Here is a 19,344-nt window from a genome sequence, read left to right on the forward strand (position 1 = left end):
GGGCTATAGCCCATATCGTACGGCATACTATAGCACGCCGTTTTTCATAATTTTTGAGGATTTGAAAAAAATGAAAAAATGAAAAAAACGATGGGTTATAGCCCATCGTTTTTTTTATTTTTGGGAAAAAGAAATATCCTCGTTTTTCATCATTTTGGACCATGGGCTATAGCCGTACGGCATACTATAGCACGTCGTTTTCATCATTTTTGAGGATTTGAAAAAAATTAAGAAATGAAAAAAGCGATGGGTTATAGCCCATCGTTTTTTGAAAAAAAAAAAAAAAAAAAAGGTATCCTCGTTTTTCATCATTTTGGACCATGGGCTATAGCCCATATCGTACGGCATACTATAGCACGCCGTTTTTCATCATTTTTGAGGATTTGAAAAAAATGAAAAAAACGATGTGTTATAGCCCATCGTTTTTTGAATTTTAGATTTTTTTTTTAACCTGGTTTTTCATATTTTTTACCATGGGCTATAGCCCATATAGTACGGCATACTATAGCACGCCGTTTTTCATCATTTTTGAGGATTTGAAAAAAATGATGTGTTATAGCCCAATTCAATTCAATTCAATTCAATTTTATTATAGTGTCAAATCACAACAAGTTGTCTCAAGACACTTTACAACCAACAAAGTTCCACCCAGAGCAAGCAATATTGCGAATTTGCGACAATGGTTTATATTTTAGTTTATAGTTAATAGTTTATATTTATTGTGGGCTCGCCACAGCGAGCACACACTAGTTACTCTCAGTTTATATTTATTATTGTGGGCTCGCCACAGCGAGCACACAATAGTTATTGCCAGTCTATATTTATTCAGCTTCTTTATTCCGCCGTTTTTTTTGGCACCTAACTACTTCCACATACTTTATGCTAGAAATTTAGTTCAAACTTCAAACTGTTCAGCTCTTTGCAGTCATTTATGCTAACATTTGAATTTTTACAAAGTTTTATACTTTTTATACTTTTTAACCTTTTAACGTTTTTTTTCATTCTTTATAGTGAGAGTCGATGGAAGAAAGGTCCCATTTTTCACAGTTAACTTTTTTGAGCTCTTATTACTCCGTCATACTTTCACTTTGAAACTTCATTCAAACTTTATAATGTTCATCTATCTTTGAACTTTCATTGGTGAAAAAGTTGTTTTGAAAAAGTTTATACTTTTTAAAATATTTAACTTTATTTATAGTTTTTTCCTCCCATCGACAATGTATGGGATTTATCTCTAAATCAACCTCACTTTTGCAGCCTCATTACTCTGGCATACTTTGTCGTAGAAACGTGATCTAAACTTTAGAAAGCTCACACGACTCTGGACTTTTCCGTGGTTCAAACCGTATTCGAATACGTTAAACGGTTTTTCCGAAATCGCAGTTCAATTGCAGGCCGTTTCGCCTAATTAGTGCCAACTTAGAGTGCGGGGCTTCTTTCACTAGAGTGCGGAGAACAGAAAATCTTTCCTTGAACATTTACCAAACAAATTGTCGTCCCGGCCAAAATATTCATTTTACACGCATGTTCTTTGGTCATTTTGTAGCCACACATGTCCTCTTTCACACAATGTGACCACCAAAGCACAGAGACATATAAAATGTGAACTACGGCCTTTTAAGTGACACAAATACAGTCAAGCTGCTCATTGACCTCCATTGTAAAATTCTTACGAGGAAATTATCGCGATGACAATTCTTAACTCGCTCTTATAACCACATTTTCGATCGTACCAACACCACAATCGCACATGGTGTACCTCAATATCTCAGGCCACTCACAGCGAAAAAAATATTTGCATTCGACTTTTTGCGATAGAGCAATTTGTTCGGGCATAGTTTCCCCCCATTCAGGACCATTGTAAAATAGCAGACCTTCAAGTTGCGCGCCACTCCCAGTCATAGTGTTTGTCTTTTACACTTCCACAGCTGAGACATATAAGGGCTTAATTACAGGGCTGAAATTAAAGTTACAAGATCTCAATGAGTTGCTCTGCGATACCTTGTGGGCTTGTAGGTCTGCTATTTGTGCAATTTGATGGCCTTTACACAGCTCTCGCAAGAGCACGCACGCACGCACGCACGCACACACACACACCCTGTCATCCTATTGGCTGGCCTTTACACAGCTCTCGCAAGCGCACGCACGCACGCACACACACGCACACACGTTTATAAAAAAAATACTTTCATAAAATTATATAAAAAAAAAAAAAAAAAATACATTTAAAGAAAAACTTTTAAAAACACTTCTACAACTTCCACATACTTTATTCTGCTTAAACTATAGTTTTTACAAATGTTCATACTTTGTTTTAACTTTTACTTCATCTTTAATGCATTTTCTACTTTTGTTTACAATATGCTACAGTCCCGAAATTTTGATTATGGATTTAGACCACCAATGCAGGTAACACCATTACTCCGGTCCCCGAGTTTCAAACTTGACACGGCAATAACTTTATACAAAGCATTTTACGCGAGCCCACGCAGTTTCTACAGGAACTGCTTTCTAGTTTAACTTAAACGCCCAATGCATTCTCTATGGCAATAGCACAAACTTTGGCATGCTACTAGTCCTACATACTTAAACCTACCAACCCCATTCTAGCCTACTTAGGTTCATCTTACGGTGGACATGTTTGCCTGAAAAGGAATCTTTGAAAGGTGTCATAGTTTTAGAAATATAGTGCTTTCAAATTTGAGACTTTTAACATGGGGCTCAATGGCAGATTTTGGCACCTCAAAAAATCACTTTCACCTAGAAACTCCATTCACACTTTTTATTATTCAACTTACTGTGGAGACACTTGCTGGAACGTTTTACTTTGAAATGTTTTGTAGTTTCTGAGTTATTTAACTTAAACGCCCAATGCATTCTCTATGGCAATAGCACAAACTTTGGCATGCTACTAGTCCTACATACTTAAACCTACCAACCCCATTCTAGCCTACTTAGGTTCATCTTACGGTGGACATGTTTGCCTGAAAAGGAATCTTTGAAAGGTGTCGAAGTTTTAGAAATATAGTGCTTTCAAATTTGAGACTTTTAACATGGGGTTCAATGGCAGATTTTGGCACCTCAAAAAATCACTTTCACCTAGAAACTCCATTCACACTTTTTATTATTCAACTTACTGTGGAGACACATGCTGGAACGTTTTACTTTGAAATGTTTTGTAGTCTCTGAGTTATTTAACTTAAACGCCCAATGCATTCTCTATGGCAATTGCACAAACTTTGGCATGCTACTAGTCCTACATACTTAAACCTACCAATTTATTTGTTCAAATCCTCAAAAATGATGAAAAACGGCGTGCTATAGTATGCCGTACGATATGGGCTATAGCCCATGGTCCAAAATGATGAAAAAGGATGAAAAAAAAATAAAAAAACGTGTTTTATACGTCTATTTTTAGACGTTTTTTCGACGTCTATTTTTCGACGTTTTTTATCCCATTTTTAGACCCACGTCTAATAGCCGGCTATTGCTCAGTGGGATGGTCAAAAATGATGAAAAACGAGGATAAAAAAAATAAATAAATAAATCAAATCAAATCCTCAAAAATGATGAAAAACGGCATTCTATAGTATGCCGTACGGTATGGGGCTATAGCCCATGGTCAAAAATGATGAAAAACCAGGATAAAAAAAATTAAAAAATTCAAAAAACGATGGGCTATAACCCATAGTTTTTTATTTATTTTTTAATCCTCAAAAATGATGAAAAACGGCATTCTATAGTATGCCGTACGGTATGGGGCTATAGCCCATGGTCAAAAATGATGAAAAACCAGGAAAAAAAAAAAATCTAAAATTCAAAAAAAACGATGGGCTATAACCCATGTTTTTTGAATTTTTGAATTTTTTTTTCAAATCCTCAAACATTATGAAAAACGAGGATAAAAAAAAAAGAAAAAATTCTAAAAACGATGGGCTATATTCCTATGCCACCAAAATGTGGAACGCCCTACCAACAGTCATTAAGACATGTGAATCCCTTGACTCCTTCAAAACCGCTCTCAAAGGCTGCAATTTGAAACTGGCCCCCGTAAAATCTGAATCCCCCCACCGCACGCCCTCTTCCCCTCACTGTAGGCTATATGTTTCTTTTCCATTTTTGCTTCCTTTGTGATGAATTCCTGTTCTGTTCTTTGACTATATGGAAGTGTCTATTTGTACGTCTCTAAATGTTTTGATGAATTGAACATGGTGGACCCTCTTGTAAACAAGTGTAATGCTCCTCCACTCACAGGTATTGAGTTTGTGCTTGAAATGTACTGTAATTCTGCAAACTGTTAATAAATCAATCAATCAATCAAAAACTATACCAGGTCTGAGTGTTCAAATGGAAACAAATGGACCCGCACATTTTGGTTCCACTTCCATACAAGCCGGCCATTAAGGGGGTCACGGGGTCCTTGCAAATAAAACATTTGAGAACAATAGTTGGACTCCTAATATGCCAGTGTCATAGTAAATATGTGTCATACATAATTATTATTCGGAAGACAACCTGGAGCTGAAACATCTCCGTGGATATACACGGCTTGGCAATTATATATTCAGTAATTTTGTGTTATGATCAAAATAAGAAAAGAGAAGGGAACCCGCACATTATGCTCCGAAAGATAAATGTATTGACGACGTTTCGAGCCAATTGGCTCTCCATCTGGTCAAACTCAAGATGTCAGTCATGTGAACATGTAAAATGCCCCAGGCGAGGAGGGGATCTAAATAGATCCTAGTGAATCCTTTTGGATTTACACTTTAAATACAATGTCCCCAGAGGGAATTAATGATATCCCATCAGCCATTTTTTTTATAATTTCTTTATTGTATGCTGTATAGGCCTATATTTGAATTGTTGCCTAAGTAATAATACCTGATTATGTGAATCACTGTCTTAGATTCTATAATAATCATGATGTAATTTTGCTTATTCCACTGTTTTTGGATTTGAGAAATGTGAGAAATGTGTAATAGTTTTACTATAGTTTCTGTATTATCAAAATAAGAACATGGGAAATCCAAAAATTGCCAGACAAGGACAACCATGTCTTTAATGGCATTCTGTGATACTAAACCGATATTGTAATCCACGTAGTTTAATATTTGAAATTGAAGTATTTTTGTTTAGTAATATCTCCAGTTCTCCACTTGAATGGAATGGATACGGTATACTAATTGGACAAAACAAACAGCACCATCTGCTGGACAACTGCGAGCAAATCTATAGCACTCAAATAAATATACTGTATCTGCCACTTGAATTAAGGTGACTTGATTGACATCAGCTCGAACCCACAATGCAATACTTTGTTTTCAAGAGTGTTGCACAAAACATCATTAAAGTTATAATGTATCTGAAAATACTATACCAATTAAATTATATTCCTATTCCAAGTGTGTTTGTCTTATATGCAATGACAGCGCTGCACAGCTCAGCAGTTGTAAAATATATTTATCTCCACACACGACCTTGAAATAGTCATCCACGCACTAATATCATCCCGGTTAGACTACTGTAATGCCCTCTACACTGGGATTTGTCAGTCATCCCTGTCTCGTCTACAACTTGTCCAAAATGCAGCAGCCAGACTCCTGACCGGCACCAGAAGGAGAGACCACATCACCCCTGTCCTGGCCTCTCTCCACTGGCTGCCGGTCCGGTTCAGAATCCAGTTCAAAACCCTCCTGTTTGTGTACAAAGCCCTCAATGGGCTGGCCCCCTCCTACATCACCGACCTCCTATCCTATCCCCCCTCTACCAGGACCCTCAGGTCAGCAGACAGGGGTCTCTTAGGGGTTCCGCACACAAAGAAAGAGGCTCAGGGGCGACCGCGCCTTCGCTGTCTCAGCCCCCACACTCTGTGGAACAGCATTCCCCTCGCCGTTAGGTCTGCGCCCTCCGTTGAGTCTTTTAAATCACAACTTAAAACATGTTTATATTCACAAGCCTTTGCATCACAGACATGATCTTGCACCTTTCCTTTTAGATTACTCTGTCCTATATGCCTGTTGTTTTATTATTGACGTCTTCTGGACTGGACTGAATTGTATTGTATTGTATTGTATATTCTGCCTTGTGAAGCTCTTTGGTACAATGAGAGTTGTTTTAAAATGTGCTATATAAATAAATTTGATATATTTTCACACACACACACTTTTCTATTGCCCGTTGTATCATGAGCTACGTCAAAAGTTATTTAACAGATGTAAAAATATAGATCTGATGTGGTTAAGTGATGCTGAGCGACAGAGATGGATTTTCGAACAAAAGATATTTGCTTGGGACATACGAACAAAGAAAACTTATATGTGATGTATTTTATGATAATGCTTATTTCTGTTTTTGTTTTGATCAAATACTTTGTGTAACTTCTGTGTGGGAAGTGAACGTGATATTGTTTATTTATGTTGTTGGTGTCTTATAATCCCGTAAGGGATGGGTCTTAATGACAAGACACGAAAATAAAAATGCATTCATTCATTCACACACGCTAAAATAGAAAAACACACTTCCTTTATTGTGTAGACACTGGTATTTACAGTTAAATCACAGGTGTGTGCTGTGTAACAACAATATATACTATTCGGCCATTTTTTCATCTTCATCCTGTTCATTTTCCTCTTCATCGTCGTCTTCTTCCTCCTCCTCCTCATCATCATCAAAGTACTTATCCTCTGCATCTCTGCTCACTATGTCCAAGTTGTCATAATCAGGGTTCTCATCAACCTCACTACATGCACACACACACGCACGCACGCAGTCACCCAGACATATGCACACAAAAGAAAATGATATTATCATTCAGTAAAAAACGGTAAAAACAACTTGACAGAGTAGCCCAGTCAGGGCCAATATCCCCAACTATGTGAAAGTGCAAATGCAAAATCTAGCGGTTAATTGTCATGCAAATTTGCAATAACCTCCATGCTCAGTTTTGCTTTGAATCAGTTCAGAGTGTGCTCACATATCATATAATCCACAGAGCATCCCTTTGAATCAGTTCAGAGTTAGCCGCAATTTGCAACTTGGTTTTCGATCTGCTTGTCTTAAACGACGTTAAACTCACCAACATTGCAGCTGTAGTCCAAGCTTGAATTATCCTCTTTCAATCTGCCGAGCTTGTTTTTCATAAAAATCCACCGTAGACATGTTATGAGCTACTTTCTGTCAAGACATCCTCTGCAGGTGATTCTTTTTCTAAGTGTTGCAGTTTGGAAGCACTCGTTTTTGTTAACGGGTCGCGCTGCTACCTCCTGCATTATGTGCAAATTCGAAAACCGGTGGTACGCAGGGCCGTTCAGTGACATACGACGAGTGCTTCCAAACTCCAGCACTTCACCAGCACATCATTTCTTGACAGAAAGTAGCTCATAACATGTCTACGGTGGATTTTTATGAAAAACAAGCTCGGCAGATTGAAAGAGGATAATTCAAGCTTGGACTACAGCTGCAATGTTGGTGAGTTTAACGTCGTTTAAGACAAGCAGATCGCAAACGCAAATTGGATGAGTGGGGAGTCAATGAAGGGTATTGTAACTCTAGATTCATCCCATTATAAAAAAATCTAGAGTTGCAAATTGCAGCTATTTCAGAGGGTGCTCACATATCATATAATCCACAGAGCACCCCTTCCCTTTGCTTGAAGTATTGGGTGTGTAAAATGTCTAGTGATTATTAGTAACCTGTAGTTGAAATCCTTGTCTTTGCCGTCCAGGAACCGCTGGTGCATTTGACTGACAAACTCCTCCCTGAGCATGACCTTCTCCTGTGGGGTTGGCTCCCACTCCTCTTTTCCAGAAACATCGCCTGGGAGGAACAAAATAAACGTTATCCCTGACTGACCCAATGGAAGAGGCGTAGAGTGTGTGTGTGTGTGTGTGTGTGTGTGTGTGTGTGTGTGTGTGTGTGTGTGTGTGTGTGTGTGTGTGTGAGAAGGGAGAGAAAGGGAACAACAAGCGTTTGGCCACCCAATCCATCATCTAAGTTCCCAGTCCACTATGATCCATGCTCTTACTGATGGAAAGAGAGAGGGATGGTACAAGCGGGTAAGCAGTGTTGTTTTCGTCGACTAAAACTAAGACGAAAAATGTTCGTCGACTACCTTTTCCACTGAAGAAAACTAAATGTAAACTAAATTAAAACTATGCTATGGTGACTAAAACTAAGACTAAATATACTGACAATTTCGTCAACAAATAAAAACTAGACTAAAATGTTAGGAAGGGACTAGTGGACAACAGATCCAGTATAAGTCATTTTACACTTGGTTGCATGCTGAAAATAGCCGATCTACAAGCTCACAACGTGTCGCAGCGCGACACGTTGTGAGCTTGTAGATCGGCTATTTTCAGCAAGTGTAAAGTAAGTCATTATGACGGCAACAAGGCCCGGAAAACACATTTTAGTCGACTAAATCACCTGTATATTTAGTCGACTAAAATCTTATGACATTTAGTCGACTAAAACTAGACTAGCACTAATACATTCCAGGTGCCTAAAATGTGACTAAGACTAAGTGAAAACTATTCAGGAGACTATGACTAAAACTAAAATAGAAATTTGCTGCCAAAAACAACACTGCGGGTAAGTGAGACAAATTGAGAGGGGAGAAAGCGAAACACAGGAGGAGGTACACATTGAGACAGAGAGAGAAAGGTCTGCCTCTCAACATGCCTCCTGAACACTCCTTTGCACCAAAGTTCAAATAGAGCACCGAAGTCTGACGTCACTTTCAGTAGATGGCGCCAGTATACACAGGTTCATGTATTTTTTTTTAGTAGCATATAAGAACTGTGTTTGAAAAATAAACCGATCATCTCGGCCTTTCTGTCAGGGGGGTGGCTGTGTGTCGTTAATGATGTCCATTCATATTTGATACAGCCAGTTTCTGGAGAAAATGGAATTAATGTGGCCGCGAAAGCCTTGAAACTACATATGAAGGCAATGTCGCTGCTAATATACGTCACGCCCAGCTGTCAACACATTGCGTTCCTGAGATTCCTCATTGATGTAAGCTCAGCTGGTGGTGACTCAACTCGTACTAACCACGAAACATTAAATGTCAATAAAATAAAAATAAACTTAATTAACATTCAGTTTCTGTTGTGTGACGGGCAGATGCAGCCACCTGCCTACCCGGAAATGTAGTCTCTGGGTTATTTGACTCATTTCTAACGCTTATTTTGTTACTCTTTGGGTATATCTGTACATTTCCACCTTCAGTCGATGCTTCATATCCATATGAGTGAAAAGGTTTATTTTTCAAACACAGTTCTTATATGAACTATGGGGATTTCAATGCAAATAAAAAAATACATGGACCTGGGGACTGGCGCCCTCTACTGACAGTGACGTCAGGACTTCAGTGCTCTATGACTAAAAGTGGATAAAGGGAATCTACCAACGCGCCTCAAGCCGGCTGATCCGGTACATCACAGGAACAAGGAAACAGTCGCAGAAGGAGGAGAGGACACTGGGAGCAGCACGGACATTTTAAGCCTTTTATCGGGTGCTAGAACAGTGCAACAAAGAACGACTAACGTTTTCGACCTATACAGTCTTCATCAGAGTTATCGATGAAGACCCTATAGTCGTTCTTTCTTGTACCTAATAAAAGGCTGTCTGTGCTGGGGCAGGCGGTGGCCTAGTGGTACAGGCGCATGATGCCACTATAGGCTCTCTGGTCTGACAGTGCGTCGCGTGTTCGAGTCTTGTTCATGACGACCTTTGCTGCATGTCTCTCTCCCCTTCTCTCTCTCCCTCTTTCCTGTCAATCTTCACTTAGTTGAAACTATCAATAAAAGGCAGAAAAGCCTGCACTGCTCCAGTGTCCTCTCCTCCTCTTCCTCCTGCGACTAAAAGTGACCACACAACGTCTCTACAGCTCAGCAGTGACTTCTGCTCTCATCTCAGTGACCACACAACGTCTCTACAGCTCAGCAGTGACTTCTGCTCTCATCTTAGTGACCACACAACGTCTCTACAGCTCAGCAGTGACTTCTGCTCTCATCTTAGTGACCACACAACGTCTCTAGAGCTCAGCAGTGAGTTCTGCTCTCATCTCAGTGACCACACAACGTCTCTACAGCTCAGCAGTGACTTCTGCTCTCATCTTAGTGACCACACAACGTCTCTAGAGCTCAGCAGTGAGTTCTGCTCTCATCTCAGTGACCACACAACGTCTCTACAGCTCAGCAGTGACTTCTGCTCTCATCTTAGTGACCACACAACGTCTCTACAGCTCAGCAGTGAGTTCTCCTCTCATCTTAGTGACCACACAACGTCTCTACAGCTCAGCAGTGAGTTCTCCTCTCATCTTAGTGACCACACAACGTCTCTACAGCTCAGCAGTGACTTCTGCTCTCATCTTAGTGACCACACAACGTCTCTAGAGCTCAGCAGTGAGTTCTGCTCTCATCTTAGTGACCACACAACGTCTCTAGAGCTCAGCAGTGAGTTCTGCTCTCATCTTAGTGACCACACAACGTCTCTACAGCTCAGCAGTGACTTCTGCTCTCATCTTAGTGACCACACAACGTCTCTACAGCTCAGCAGCTCTGCTCTCACCATCACCATCTTCCTCATCTTCATCTTCCTCCCGTGCGGCCTCCTCTCTCTCATGCTCCTCCTGCAACTGATTCTGGACCAGCCTCTCCTGGTAGGAGTCGAGGAGGAGGTGGGCCAGGCCTGCGTTGCCTTCGCCCGGGCACCCCGCTTGTCCTTCTGCACCTCCTCCCTGCATAGCCTCCTGAGAGCGTACCAGTAACTGTTGGAACAAGGCAAAGGTAAACGACAAGGCAGAATTAGCACAGTCAACTTTAAGTGCTGCAAACCTTTATTAACCCATTTTGACCTGAGATCAGATTCTAAAATTGTCTGTTTGAAAATGACAGTTTTCTGTAAAAGCTATGTTTCTATGTCAGTCGTTCTTTGATTTTTCAAAAATAGCAGACCTACAAGCTCGTAGCGCGCCACTCGGTGGCGCGCTATGAGCTTGTAGATCTGCTATTTTTCAATGGCTAAAGCATAACATAATGCTAACACAAAGATGGGTTCCCGCCCCAAAATGGGTTAAGACGTGTTAATTATCCAAATGCCACCGTTTGACTTTTGATTTAAATGTCACGGTTGAGTTTCAACCGTGACACAGCAATTGTATTTGGTTTATTTTACAGCACTAAGGGTTAAGTTAGTGTTAAGACTATTGGTCTTGTTTTACAATAATGAACAGTAGAAATCTCTCGATTTAGATGTTGATTCAGACTTGTGCCGGCTAATATAAACACTACCAAAAAAACAGCATGTAATATATGTGAGCATAATACTTACATGGTGTAAAGTTGCATGTCGTGTCCTTTTATGATTATGCACCAATGCAATGGAGAACAAAATCCTGTGATTGTACATTACGTGGAAAGTGGAGTATTTCCAATTCTGGCAATTCACAAAAACAAAAGAAAACAACTCGACACAAATAACACAACCGATTAGAAGGTGTGCAGAACAAAGCCAGCCCACCTCATCATCGGTCAGATGCTGGCCAATGTACTGCTCGTACAGTAGGGGCTGCCTGGTGCGCATCTGCTCCTCGCTGAAATACTGACCGTCTGGGACAAAGACAACACGACATTATGGTTAATTGAGTTTGATTATTTGATATATTTTTCTGCTTAACTTTTATAGTGGTAGTGAGATGGACAGGAATGGTGACAGAGAGAGAGAGGGGATATTAACCCATTCTGACCTGAGATCAGATTTAAAAAAATTCTTCTGAAAGACAGTTTTCTGACAGTTTCTATGTCAGTCGTTCTTCGATTTTTCAAAAATAGCAGTTCTACAAGCTCGTAGCTATGAGCTTGTAGATCTGATATTTTTCAGTAGCTAAAGCATAACATAATGCTAACACCAAAAGGGATTCACGGCCCAAAATGGGTTAAATAAAGCGGTGTCTTAGTCATCTTAAATAAAGGCCCTCTTCAACACGTGTCTCGGGTCAAACTCTAACCCAGGCCTGCTGCAAGAAGCACTCATTTATGTGGTACAGTATGTGGTCTTATCAGGTGATTTTAGCCTTGACGTGAGCGCCCCCTCCTGAGATACTTCCGGGTCCTACTTTTGTGTCGCTTTTTTATAGTTATACTGTGACGCTCTGTCGGACTAAATCTGAGACGAAAACAACCACGAAAGTCTAATTTTACCGCTTTCCTCGCAAAAACAACAACGCTTATTTTATTGTGTCAACTAAATCCTCATTAATGCAAACTAGATTCAACCTACTCAAGCCTGCACACATTCTAAATATGCCCTCGAAATATTTTACGGAGCAAATGGACTGTTGCCACCTTCAATAATAATGATAATAATAGTCTTTATTGTCTCCACATCATATATTTTTGGACACTTGTACAATTCTACTCGAGTTGGAAGCATTAAGACCCATTTTAACCCTCAATGGCTTCCTTTCTGAAAAATAACGTCATTGTAAAAAGATTCACGCGTTTATATATATTCTATTTACAATGAGATGCGGACGGGAGCTGGTGCCACTTGGACCCGGACGTAACGTAACACTACAAAATGACGTCGGACTAAAATACTGAACATCACTCATGCACGCACGTACGTACCTTTATTGATAAGATAAACATGTTAAACTTCATGTTATTCAGATGATTGCATGTTCTGAAGATCTAAAACTGGACACGCAAACATCAGGTTCCTCGGGCTTCGCCACTGGACCATTAGAAGAGCTATTTGAATGAATTGATGACACTCACGCTATGGTTCTTTTGATGCCATATCAATATATATATATATATATATAAATATGAACATACTCTCAGGAACCCTTACCCCTCTGGAGGGCCCTGAGGGCAGCGTAGCGCTGGTTTCGGACCCTGGTCTTGTCTGCGTGTCCAACAGCCCGTCTCTGTATCACCCTGCGGTAGTGCTGGGCCCGCGAATCATAGCGGAGACTGGAGAACGCCTCCAGGTGCTTAGGCTTCAGATACGCCTGGAAAAATGGAACCGCAGAAATATTGGGCACATTTGTGATTTGTGAACAAGACACACACCGCACAAACTAAAGGCCTATTCATATAGTCTGGATTTTCGGTGGTGAGGTGACCACCGCTCCGGTGGTGAGCTGACCACGGGAGTTGAAATAACGTTGAACGGTGGTGAGTAAAAACAGAGAGAAGGGCTGGAGCGGTGGCGGTGGTGGTTTGCTCTTCACCGCGGCTGGTGACGTCATGTTGTACTTCGGTGGTCACCTAACCACCGAAAATCCAGACTATGTATGAGCCTTTAGTCTGCTCAGACGTAGGCCTAGGCAGGACACAAACCACAGCAGTCCCAGATACATTTTAAGTGCTGCAATCCCCCAAGAACAAACAAGGCACACACACAGAGCCTCCTGTTGGCTCTGGCATAAGAGAAAGGACAATAGCTTGAAGCCTGGATGAGAGGGGCAGTGATTTGGCCAATCACTCCTAACCCGCCAACTGGAGATTGTTGTGGTTAAGGGTCGAAACACTTGAAGAAGGTTGGGTGACCTCTCTTCCAGGCCAAGGCTTTATTCATTATAGATTGATTGTAATCGCATCTTTGATGTATTTACAAACTGAAATAAGCAGAAATGTGGGTCACACCCCGTTTCAGAATAAGCTCAGCACTACAATCTTCAGTTTTATGTCCTGTCAGGTGCCTAGTATTTAAGTTTGCTTGCACACAAACACAGATACACTACTACTCCAATCTCTTTTTATCTCACTCAAGAGACACAGAAAAAATATTTTTCCCTCTCTCACACAAACGTTCATATTATGTGTTGTTGTGCACATAATATCTGATTGAGCCCTACCTGATACCTCTCCAGGAACACCAGGGGTCTGCTCTGATATTGCTTCAGCAGCTCCTGTCTGCGTTCTTCTATCGTCAGCTCAGCATCCCCTATCTGCTGGCTTTTCAGCATGCACCCGCTAACAGCCACTACCTCCAACATAGCGCTCACACTGCTGGAGACAGCCTGAAGGACACCGTCTGAGGTATGCTGCAGGGTAGAAGGGAAAACAATCAATGGAAGAAAATAGGTTAAATAGTGATGCGTTGAAAATATAAGAAAATGTCATTTAAGGACCACTTCACCACTTTTCAACCTATCTTCATATAATTGGTCCTCACTAGTAATGAGCATGATAAAATAGCACAATTGTTCACCCTATTTAGTAGGGGGGCAGTGGGGCAGTTCAGAAACATCGGCCACCAGTGGCATCATCCAAGCCAATACAAACTGCAGGCTTTCTATTCCTGAAAAGTTGCAAATTGAAGCCATCTTTCTCACGATAATAAAAATCGAAGTATATATTTGTTCTTGTTTAAAAAGAAATCTGCCTAACGATGATGTCACAGGCCTCATATGAGACACATAATGAGTAGGACAAAAAAAATGTGGCATTTTATCTCTCTCTCTCTCACACACACACTCACACTCTCACACACACACACACACAACTCACGCTCAACTCACTCTGACTCTGTTACGACCAGAGCTGCCATGTCTCACCCTTTGAGTGTGACAGTCACGCAATTTAACCCTTTACCACGCACCACGCCACACATGCCATTTCACACGCATTATAATGATAAATAACAATTTTCTCTGCGGCTCCGCCGCGTAATAACGCACGCTCCTCACAAACGGTAAAATAGCCGATCTGCATGCAGCGCTGATATATGCAGGAGGGTAAACAGCAGGGTCCCTGGCTGTGTGACGCATGGAAATGAGCCATGCGGAGTTTGGTTTAACATCGCTTCGAAATATTTTTCATGGAAGACAATATAGCCCCCACAAGTTACAACAAGTGAGTAAGTGACCTGTGACTATCTCTCTTCTATACTGGTGTGTGGCGACGTGGCGTCTCTTGCGTGATATGAGGCGCCCGTGCACATTATAGGGACAAAGTCATGTGTGTGTGTGTGTGTGTGTGTGTGTGTGTGTGTGTGTGTGTGTGTGTGTGTGAAGGGGGAGGGGCCGCATCGCGACTTGTTTCTGTTCATAGAGAGAGAGAGCCCACAGATGTGTTTGAACTAAGAAAATGTAAAAATAAGGAATTTTCCCACATTCCAGTTTTCTGACATATTCCCCAATTTCCACTGAGATTATGGGGTGAATGAATGTGGCCAGACCCATCTTCTCTTTCTGTCATAGTGACATTGTCCTGCATCAGATCATGTCCAAATCAGGTTCTCCAGTCTCCAGTAGCCTCTTCAGTTTTTTGAAGATTTTTTGAGTGACTCCCTTACGGAGCTATTTGTGTGGCTGGCTGGGTCTGAGCACTATGTGTGTGGCTTGCTGGCTGGCTGGGTCTGAGCACTATGTGTTTGGCTGGCTGGCTGGCTGGCTCGGTCTGAGTACTATGTGTGTGGCTTGCTGGCTGGCTGGCTGGGTCTGAGGAGCATAGATAAATAGATAGATAGATATCTTTTTCATTTCTACTTTAAGCATGAGGAGGCTGTCAGTGCAGGGAGAGCAGCTGGCATGGAGGTGAAGACATCAGTGTTAAGGTTAAATATCAACGTTAAAACGGGCCAAATCGACATAAAAAAAGACAATTTTTTTCGCCGCCACCCTTCGGACGGCGTCGAACACATTAAGACACTAGAGTCTCACTCTTGACATTTTCTGAAATATGGCAGCCCTGGTTACGACTGAGGACTCAGGACTGACTGAGGACAAAAACAATCTGTGCACTGGAAATACCTACTAGATAGAAAGAACGTTATAACCATACCATACCATCTTTATTTCTATAGCACATTTAAATAACAACAAGATGTACCAAAGTGCTTTACAATAAAATAATAAAAATCACAACTTCATTTAAAAAACAAACAACATACAGTACACATGTAGTGTCACTTTCAACATCAAAGTTGTTATAAGTACTGGTAGACTCACCTGCTTGTTCTGGAGTGGCGCTTGCGTGTGTGTAAAGTCACATCCTAGCAGTTTCCCTGCTGTGTTCGAGTCATAGACTGTAGGGTTCGAGTCTACTACTGGTTCTACGACGGTCGTTCTCGGCCTGTCGCTGGTCTCATGTGAACAAGGTGGTGGAGCCTCAATCTCTCCCCACATACTGGGAGATGATAGTCGCGCAAATATAGTTAACCGTTGTATCTTATTCTTGTTGCCAATTCCGATCTTCTAACAACACCATGATAATGTCAACGTCATGTTGTCGAAGAAGTAGGAATACATTAATTACGTATGTTTCATCAGTTAATGGGTTTTCTTTTCCATCGCTCAGAATAAACGCAATAAAGCCGCCATATTGGTCCGGTCTTATTATTGTTCCCCCTCCTCGTTCAAGTGACTTGCCAATGGTTCCGCTGAAAAAAATATATCTTCTATTTCTGTTAATCTCTACATAATAGCATACAAGTTAAGCAACAACAGTAGTAATAATTATTTGTATTAATAATAATAATAATAATAATAATAATAATGCATTGCTTGTAGGCAATATCCAACAATACCCAATTAAAATTGCATTACGCTGTGACATTATATATGATCTGTTATCTAATTATTATAATAAAAAGGCTACTATGTTTCTTTTCCATTTTTACCTCCTTTATGATGAATTCCTGTTCTGTTCTTTTACTATATAGAAAGCTCTAAATTTTATGATGAATTGAACATGGTGGACCCTGTTGTAAACCAGTGTAATGCTTAATGGTGACGTCCACTCACAGTTAACAGTCTTTGTATTGAGTTGTGCTTGAAATGTACTGTAATTCTGCAAACTGTTGATAAATACATCAATCAATCAAAACTCAATCTCTTATCAGACCCAGTGTTACATTTCTATATACAGGTTTAATGTTTGTTTTTATTCAATTGACAATAAAGATAATTTAATGTTTGTTTTGTCACCGTTTGTTTTACATCATCATCATTACATCATACCAAGCTACACGGTACCTCGATGTTGTAAGATCATAAGAGCGCCCCTCACTTCACATGGGTGTGATTTTTTCAGCAGATTTTTGTTCAGATTTAGTTTTAGTCTTTTTAATAACAAACAATTTAGTCTTATAGTCCTATGTCGTCTTCTGAAAATGTTTAGTCTTAGTCTAGTCTAAGACGACTAAATATCAAAAACCTTAGTCTTTTAGTCTTTACTATTAGTATTTTACTATTAGTATTGTAGTAGTCAACAAAAATAACGTTTAATTGATATTGTTGTAGTTCAGATGTTTGGTCTAAATTAAGCCTCCTGAACCACGGGACAATATTATAACTATGTTCACAACTCACTGACTCCATCTGCTGGACACAACGAGAAGTGCATCCAAATACTAGCACTACATTTGTATGGCGTTAAAATGTTCTGTTGAATTGAATATTATAATGATGTACCACAATGGAAACAACAAGCCATAGTGCTTTATTTATAAATCCTCTTAACAGACCTTGTATTGAACTGGACTTTACTGTGCTTTTCTTTTCTCTACAAAGTGTTAATAAAGTATTCCATCAATCTGATTAAATTACTGTGATTTTTCGTTCCATATATGGTTACACTTGGTCTATAAATACATGTATTCTCTCTCTGTGTTCATGTCAAGATAAGATACGGGTTTCTTCTATCATATGTTCAAATATAATGTCAAATAAACCCAAATAGTGTCTGAAACACAAAATCAGCCTTCTAAAAACAGTGGTTCACAAAGTGGGGTCCGGGGACCCCCAGGGGTCCTTGAGGCAGTTCTAGGGGGTCCCCAGCTAAATTGACTTTTTACCGGGCCAGTTTTGAACTGCAGCCACCTGTAAGGGCTCTTTGAGAGCGGTTTTGAAGGAGTCTAGGGATTCACATTTCTTTACTGTTGGTAGCGCCCTACCAACAGTCATAAAGGAATGTGAATTTCCGTGGCATGGGAGAACGAACTCAACCCCTTGTTGTTTGAGCCAAATCTGGGCTGCGATGTTTAAGTCCCACTTGTTTCGTGGCCATGTGAAAAGTGAAAACACTATGAATAATTAATAGACGACAGCAGAACCACGACAGACTTTTCAACAATACGTTTATTAAATTAAAACAATTACAGTTTATCATCACTGAGCCATTTACAGTAACATGTTTTAGGCACTTAGCAATGTATCCACAGAGCCATTTACAGTAACATGTTTTATCATTTAGGCACTGAGCAATGTATCCACAGAGCCATTTACAGTAACATGTTTTAACATTTAGGGCACTGAGCCATTTACAGTAACATGTTTTAACATTTAGGCACTGAGCAATGTATCCACAGAGCCATTTACAGTAACATGTTTTAACATTTAGGTCACTGAGCCATTTACAGTAACATGTTTTAACATTTAGGCACTGAGCAATGAATCCACTGAGCCATTTACAGTAACATGTTTTAGAACACCACAAAGTTGGTACGGTGACTTTAAAATAAAATACACCATGAATTAAAATACACCATGAAATAAAATACACCATGAAATAAAATACACCTTTGGCCCAGCCTGTAACAGGAACATCTGTTCATAGGCCTACAGTAAAAATCACACCTGTCTGAAGTGAGGGGCGCTCTTATCATCGTACATCATCTCATCCCGACCAATCACAATCTGCGTCCCCACCTTCGTCATCAGTGTGTGTGTGTGTGTGTGTGTGTTTACACAAACACTTTAACCCATTCAGGCCTTCGACATTTAAATAATAATAATAATAATAAATTCTGACCGTTTTCTGAAATACCTCATGTTTCTGTATCAGTGGTTCTCAATATTTCATGTCAAGAACCCCAAAAATGATATGTAATAAGCCTCCGTCCCCCCATCTGCAAATATGCCCCCCCCCCCCCCTAGCAACGATTTGAGTTAAAATGTTCACTCTGTAAGTCTAATAATATATCTTCAAAGATTTGAGGCACGCACCTTAACTTTTCACGATTTTTCAAGCTGTGCTACTAGATTGGTTGAGACGGTTGTGAGTTTGTTGATCTGCTATTTTGAAACACATTTGAAGGAGATGAAGAAAAACAAAGTAAAAAATCTCCAAATTCACAAATAAACCTGAGGTATAAATCTACAAATTCATACATTAACCTGATATGAGGTAGACATCTACATATTCATACATTAACCTGAGATGAGGTAGAAATCTACATATTCCTATACATTAACCTGAGATGAGGTAGAAATCTACATATTCATACATTAACCTGAGATGAGGTAGAAGTTTCCATATTCATACATTAACCTGAGATGAGGTAGAAGTTTCCATATTCATACATTAACCTGAGATGAGGTAG

At 40.1% G+C, this 19,344-nt stretch overlaps 2 protein-coding genes across 3 annotated transcripts in view; both read right to left on the minus strand.

Moving 5' to 3' along the window:
* Positions 1-19,344, minus strand: part of LOC310868729 (protein NLRC3-like) — a gene marked incomplete at both ends in the record, with an annotated part of 171,643 nt that overhangs the window by 71,554 nt on the left and 80,745 nt on the right. The window lies entirely within an intron of this gene.
* LOC310869158 (coiled-coil domain-containing protein 97-like) lies at positions 6,539-16,334 on the minus strand. 2 transcript variants are annotated; one of them, XM_083779766.1, is made up of 7 exons: positions 15,971-16,334; positions 13,874-14,062; positions 12,865-13,024; positions 11,530-11,618; positions 10,585-10,777; positions 7,695-7,818; positions 6,539-6,742 (listed from the first exon to the last, which is right to left on the minus strand). In XM_083779766.1, exons 1-7 carry the CDS (start codon positions 16,145-16,147, stop codon positions 6,592-6,594), a joined length of 1,083 nt encoding a protein of 360 aa, XP_083635892.1. In that variant the 5' UTR covers positions 16,148-16,334; the 3' UTR covers positions 6,539-6,591. The 2 variants fall into 2 exon arrangements, with proteins under 2 accessions (XP_083635892.1, XP_083635891.1); XM_083779765.1 differs by having other exon boundaries at positions 10,579-10,777.

Source organism: Protomyctophum parallelum (assembly GCF_964188405.1).
Source record: "Protomyctophum parallelum genome assembly, chromosome: 13".
Lineage (NCBI taxonomy): Eukaryota > Metazoa > Chordata > Actinopteri > Myctophiformes > Myctophidae > Protomyctophum > Protomyctophum parallelum.

Coding starts and splice junctions, on each gene's coding strand:
- LOC310869158 (XM_083779765.1), bottom strand. CDS start 16,147: ATGTGGGGAGAGATTGAGGCTCCACCACCTTGTTCACATGAGACCAGC. Junction 14,063..15,970: donor CGCCACTCCAGAACAAGCAG/GTGAGTCTACCA, acceptor TCTACCCTGCAG/CATACCTCAGACGGTGTCCT. Junction 13,025..13,873: donor TGTTCCTGGAGAGGTATCAG/GTAGGGCTCAAT, acceptor CCATTTTTCCAG/GCGTATCTGAAGCCTAAGCA.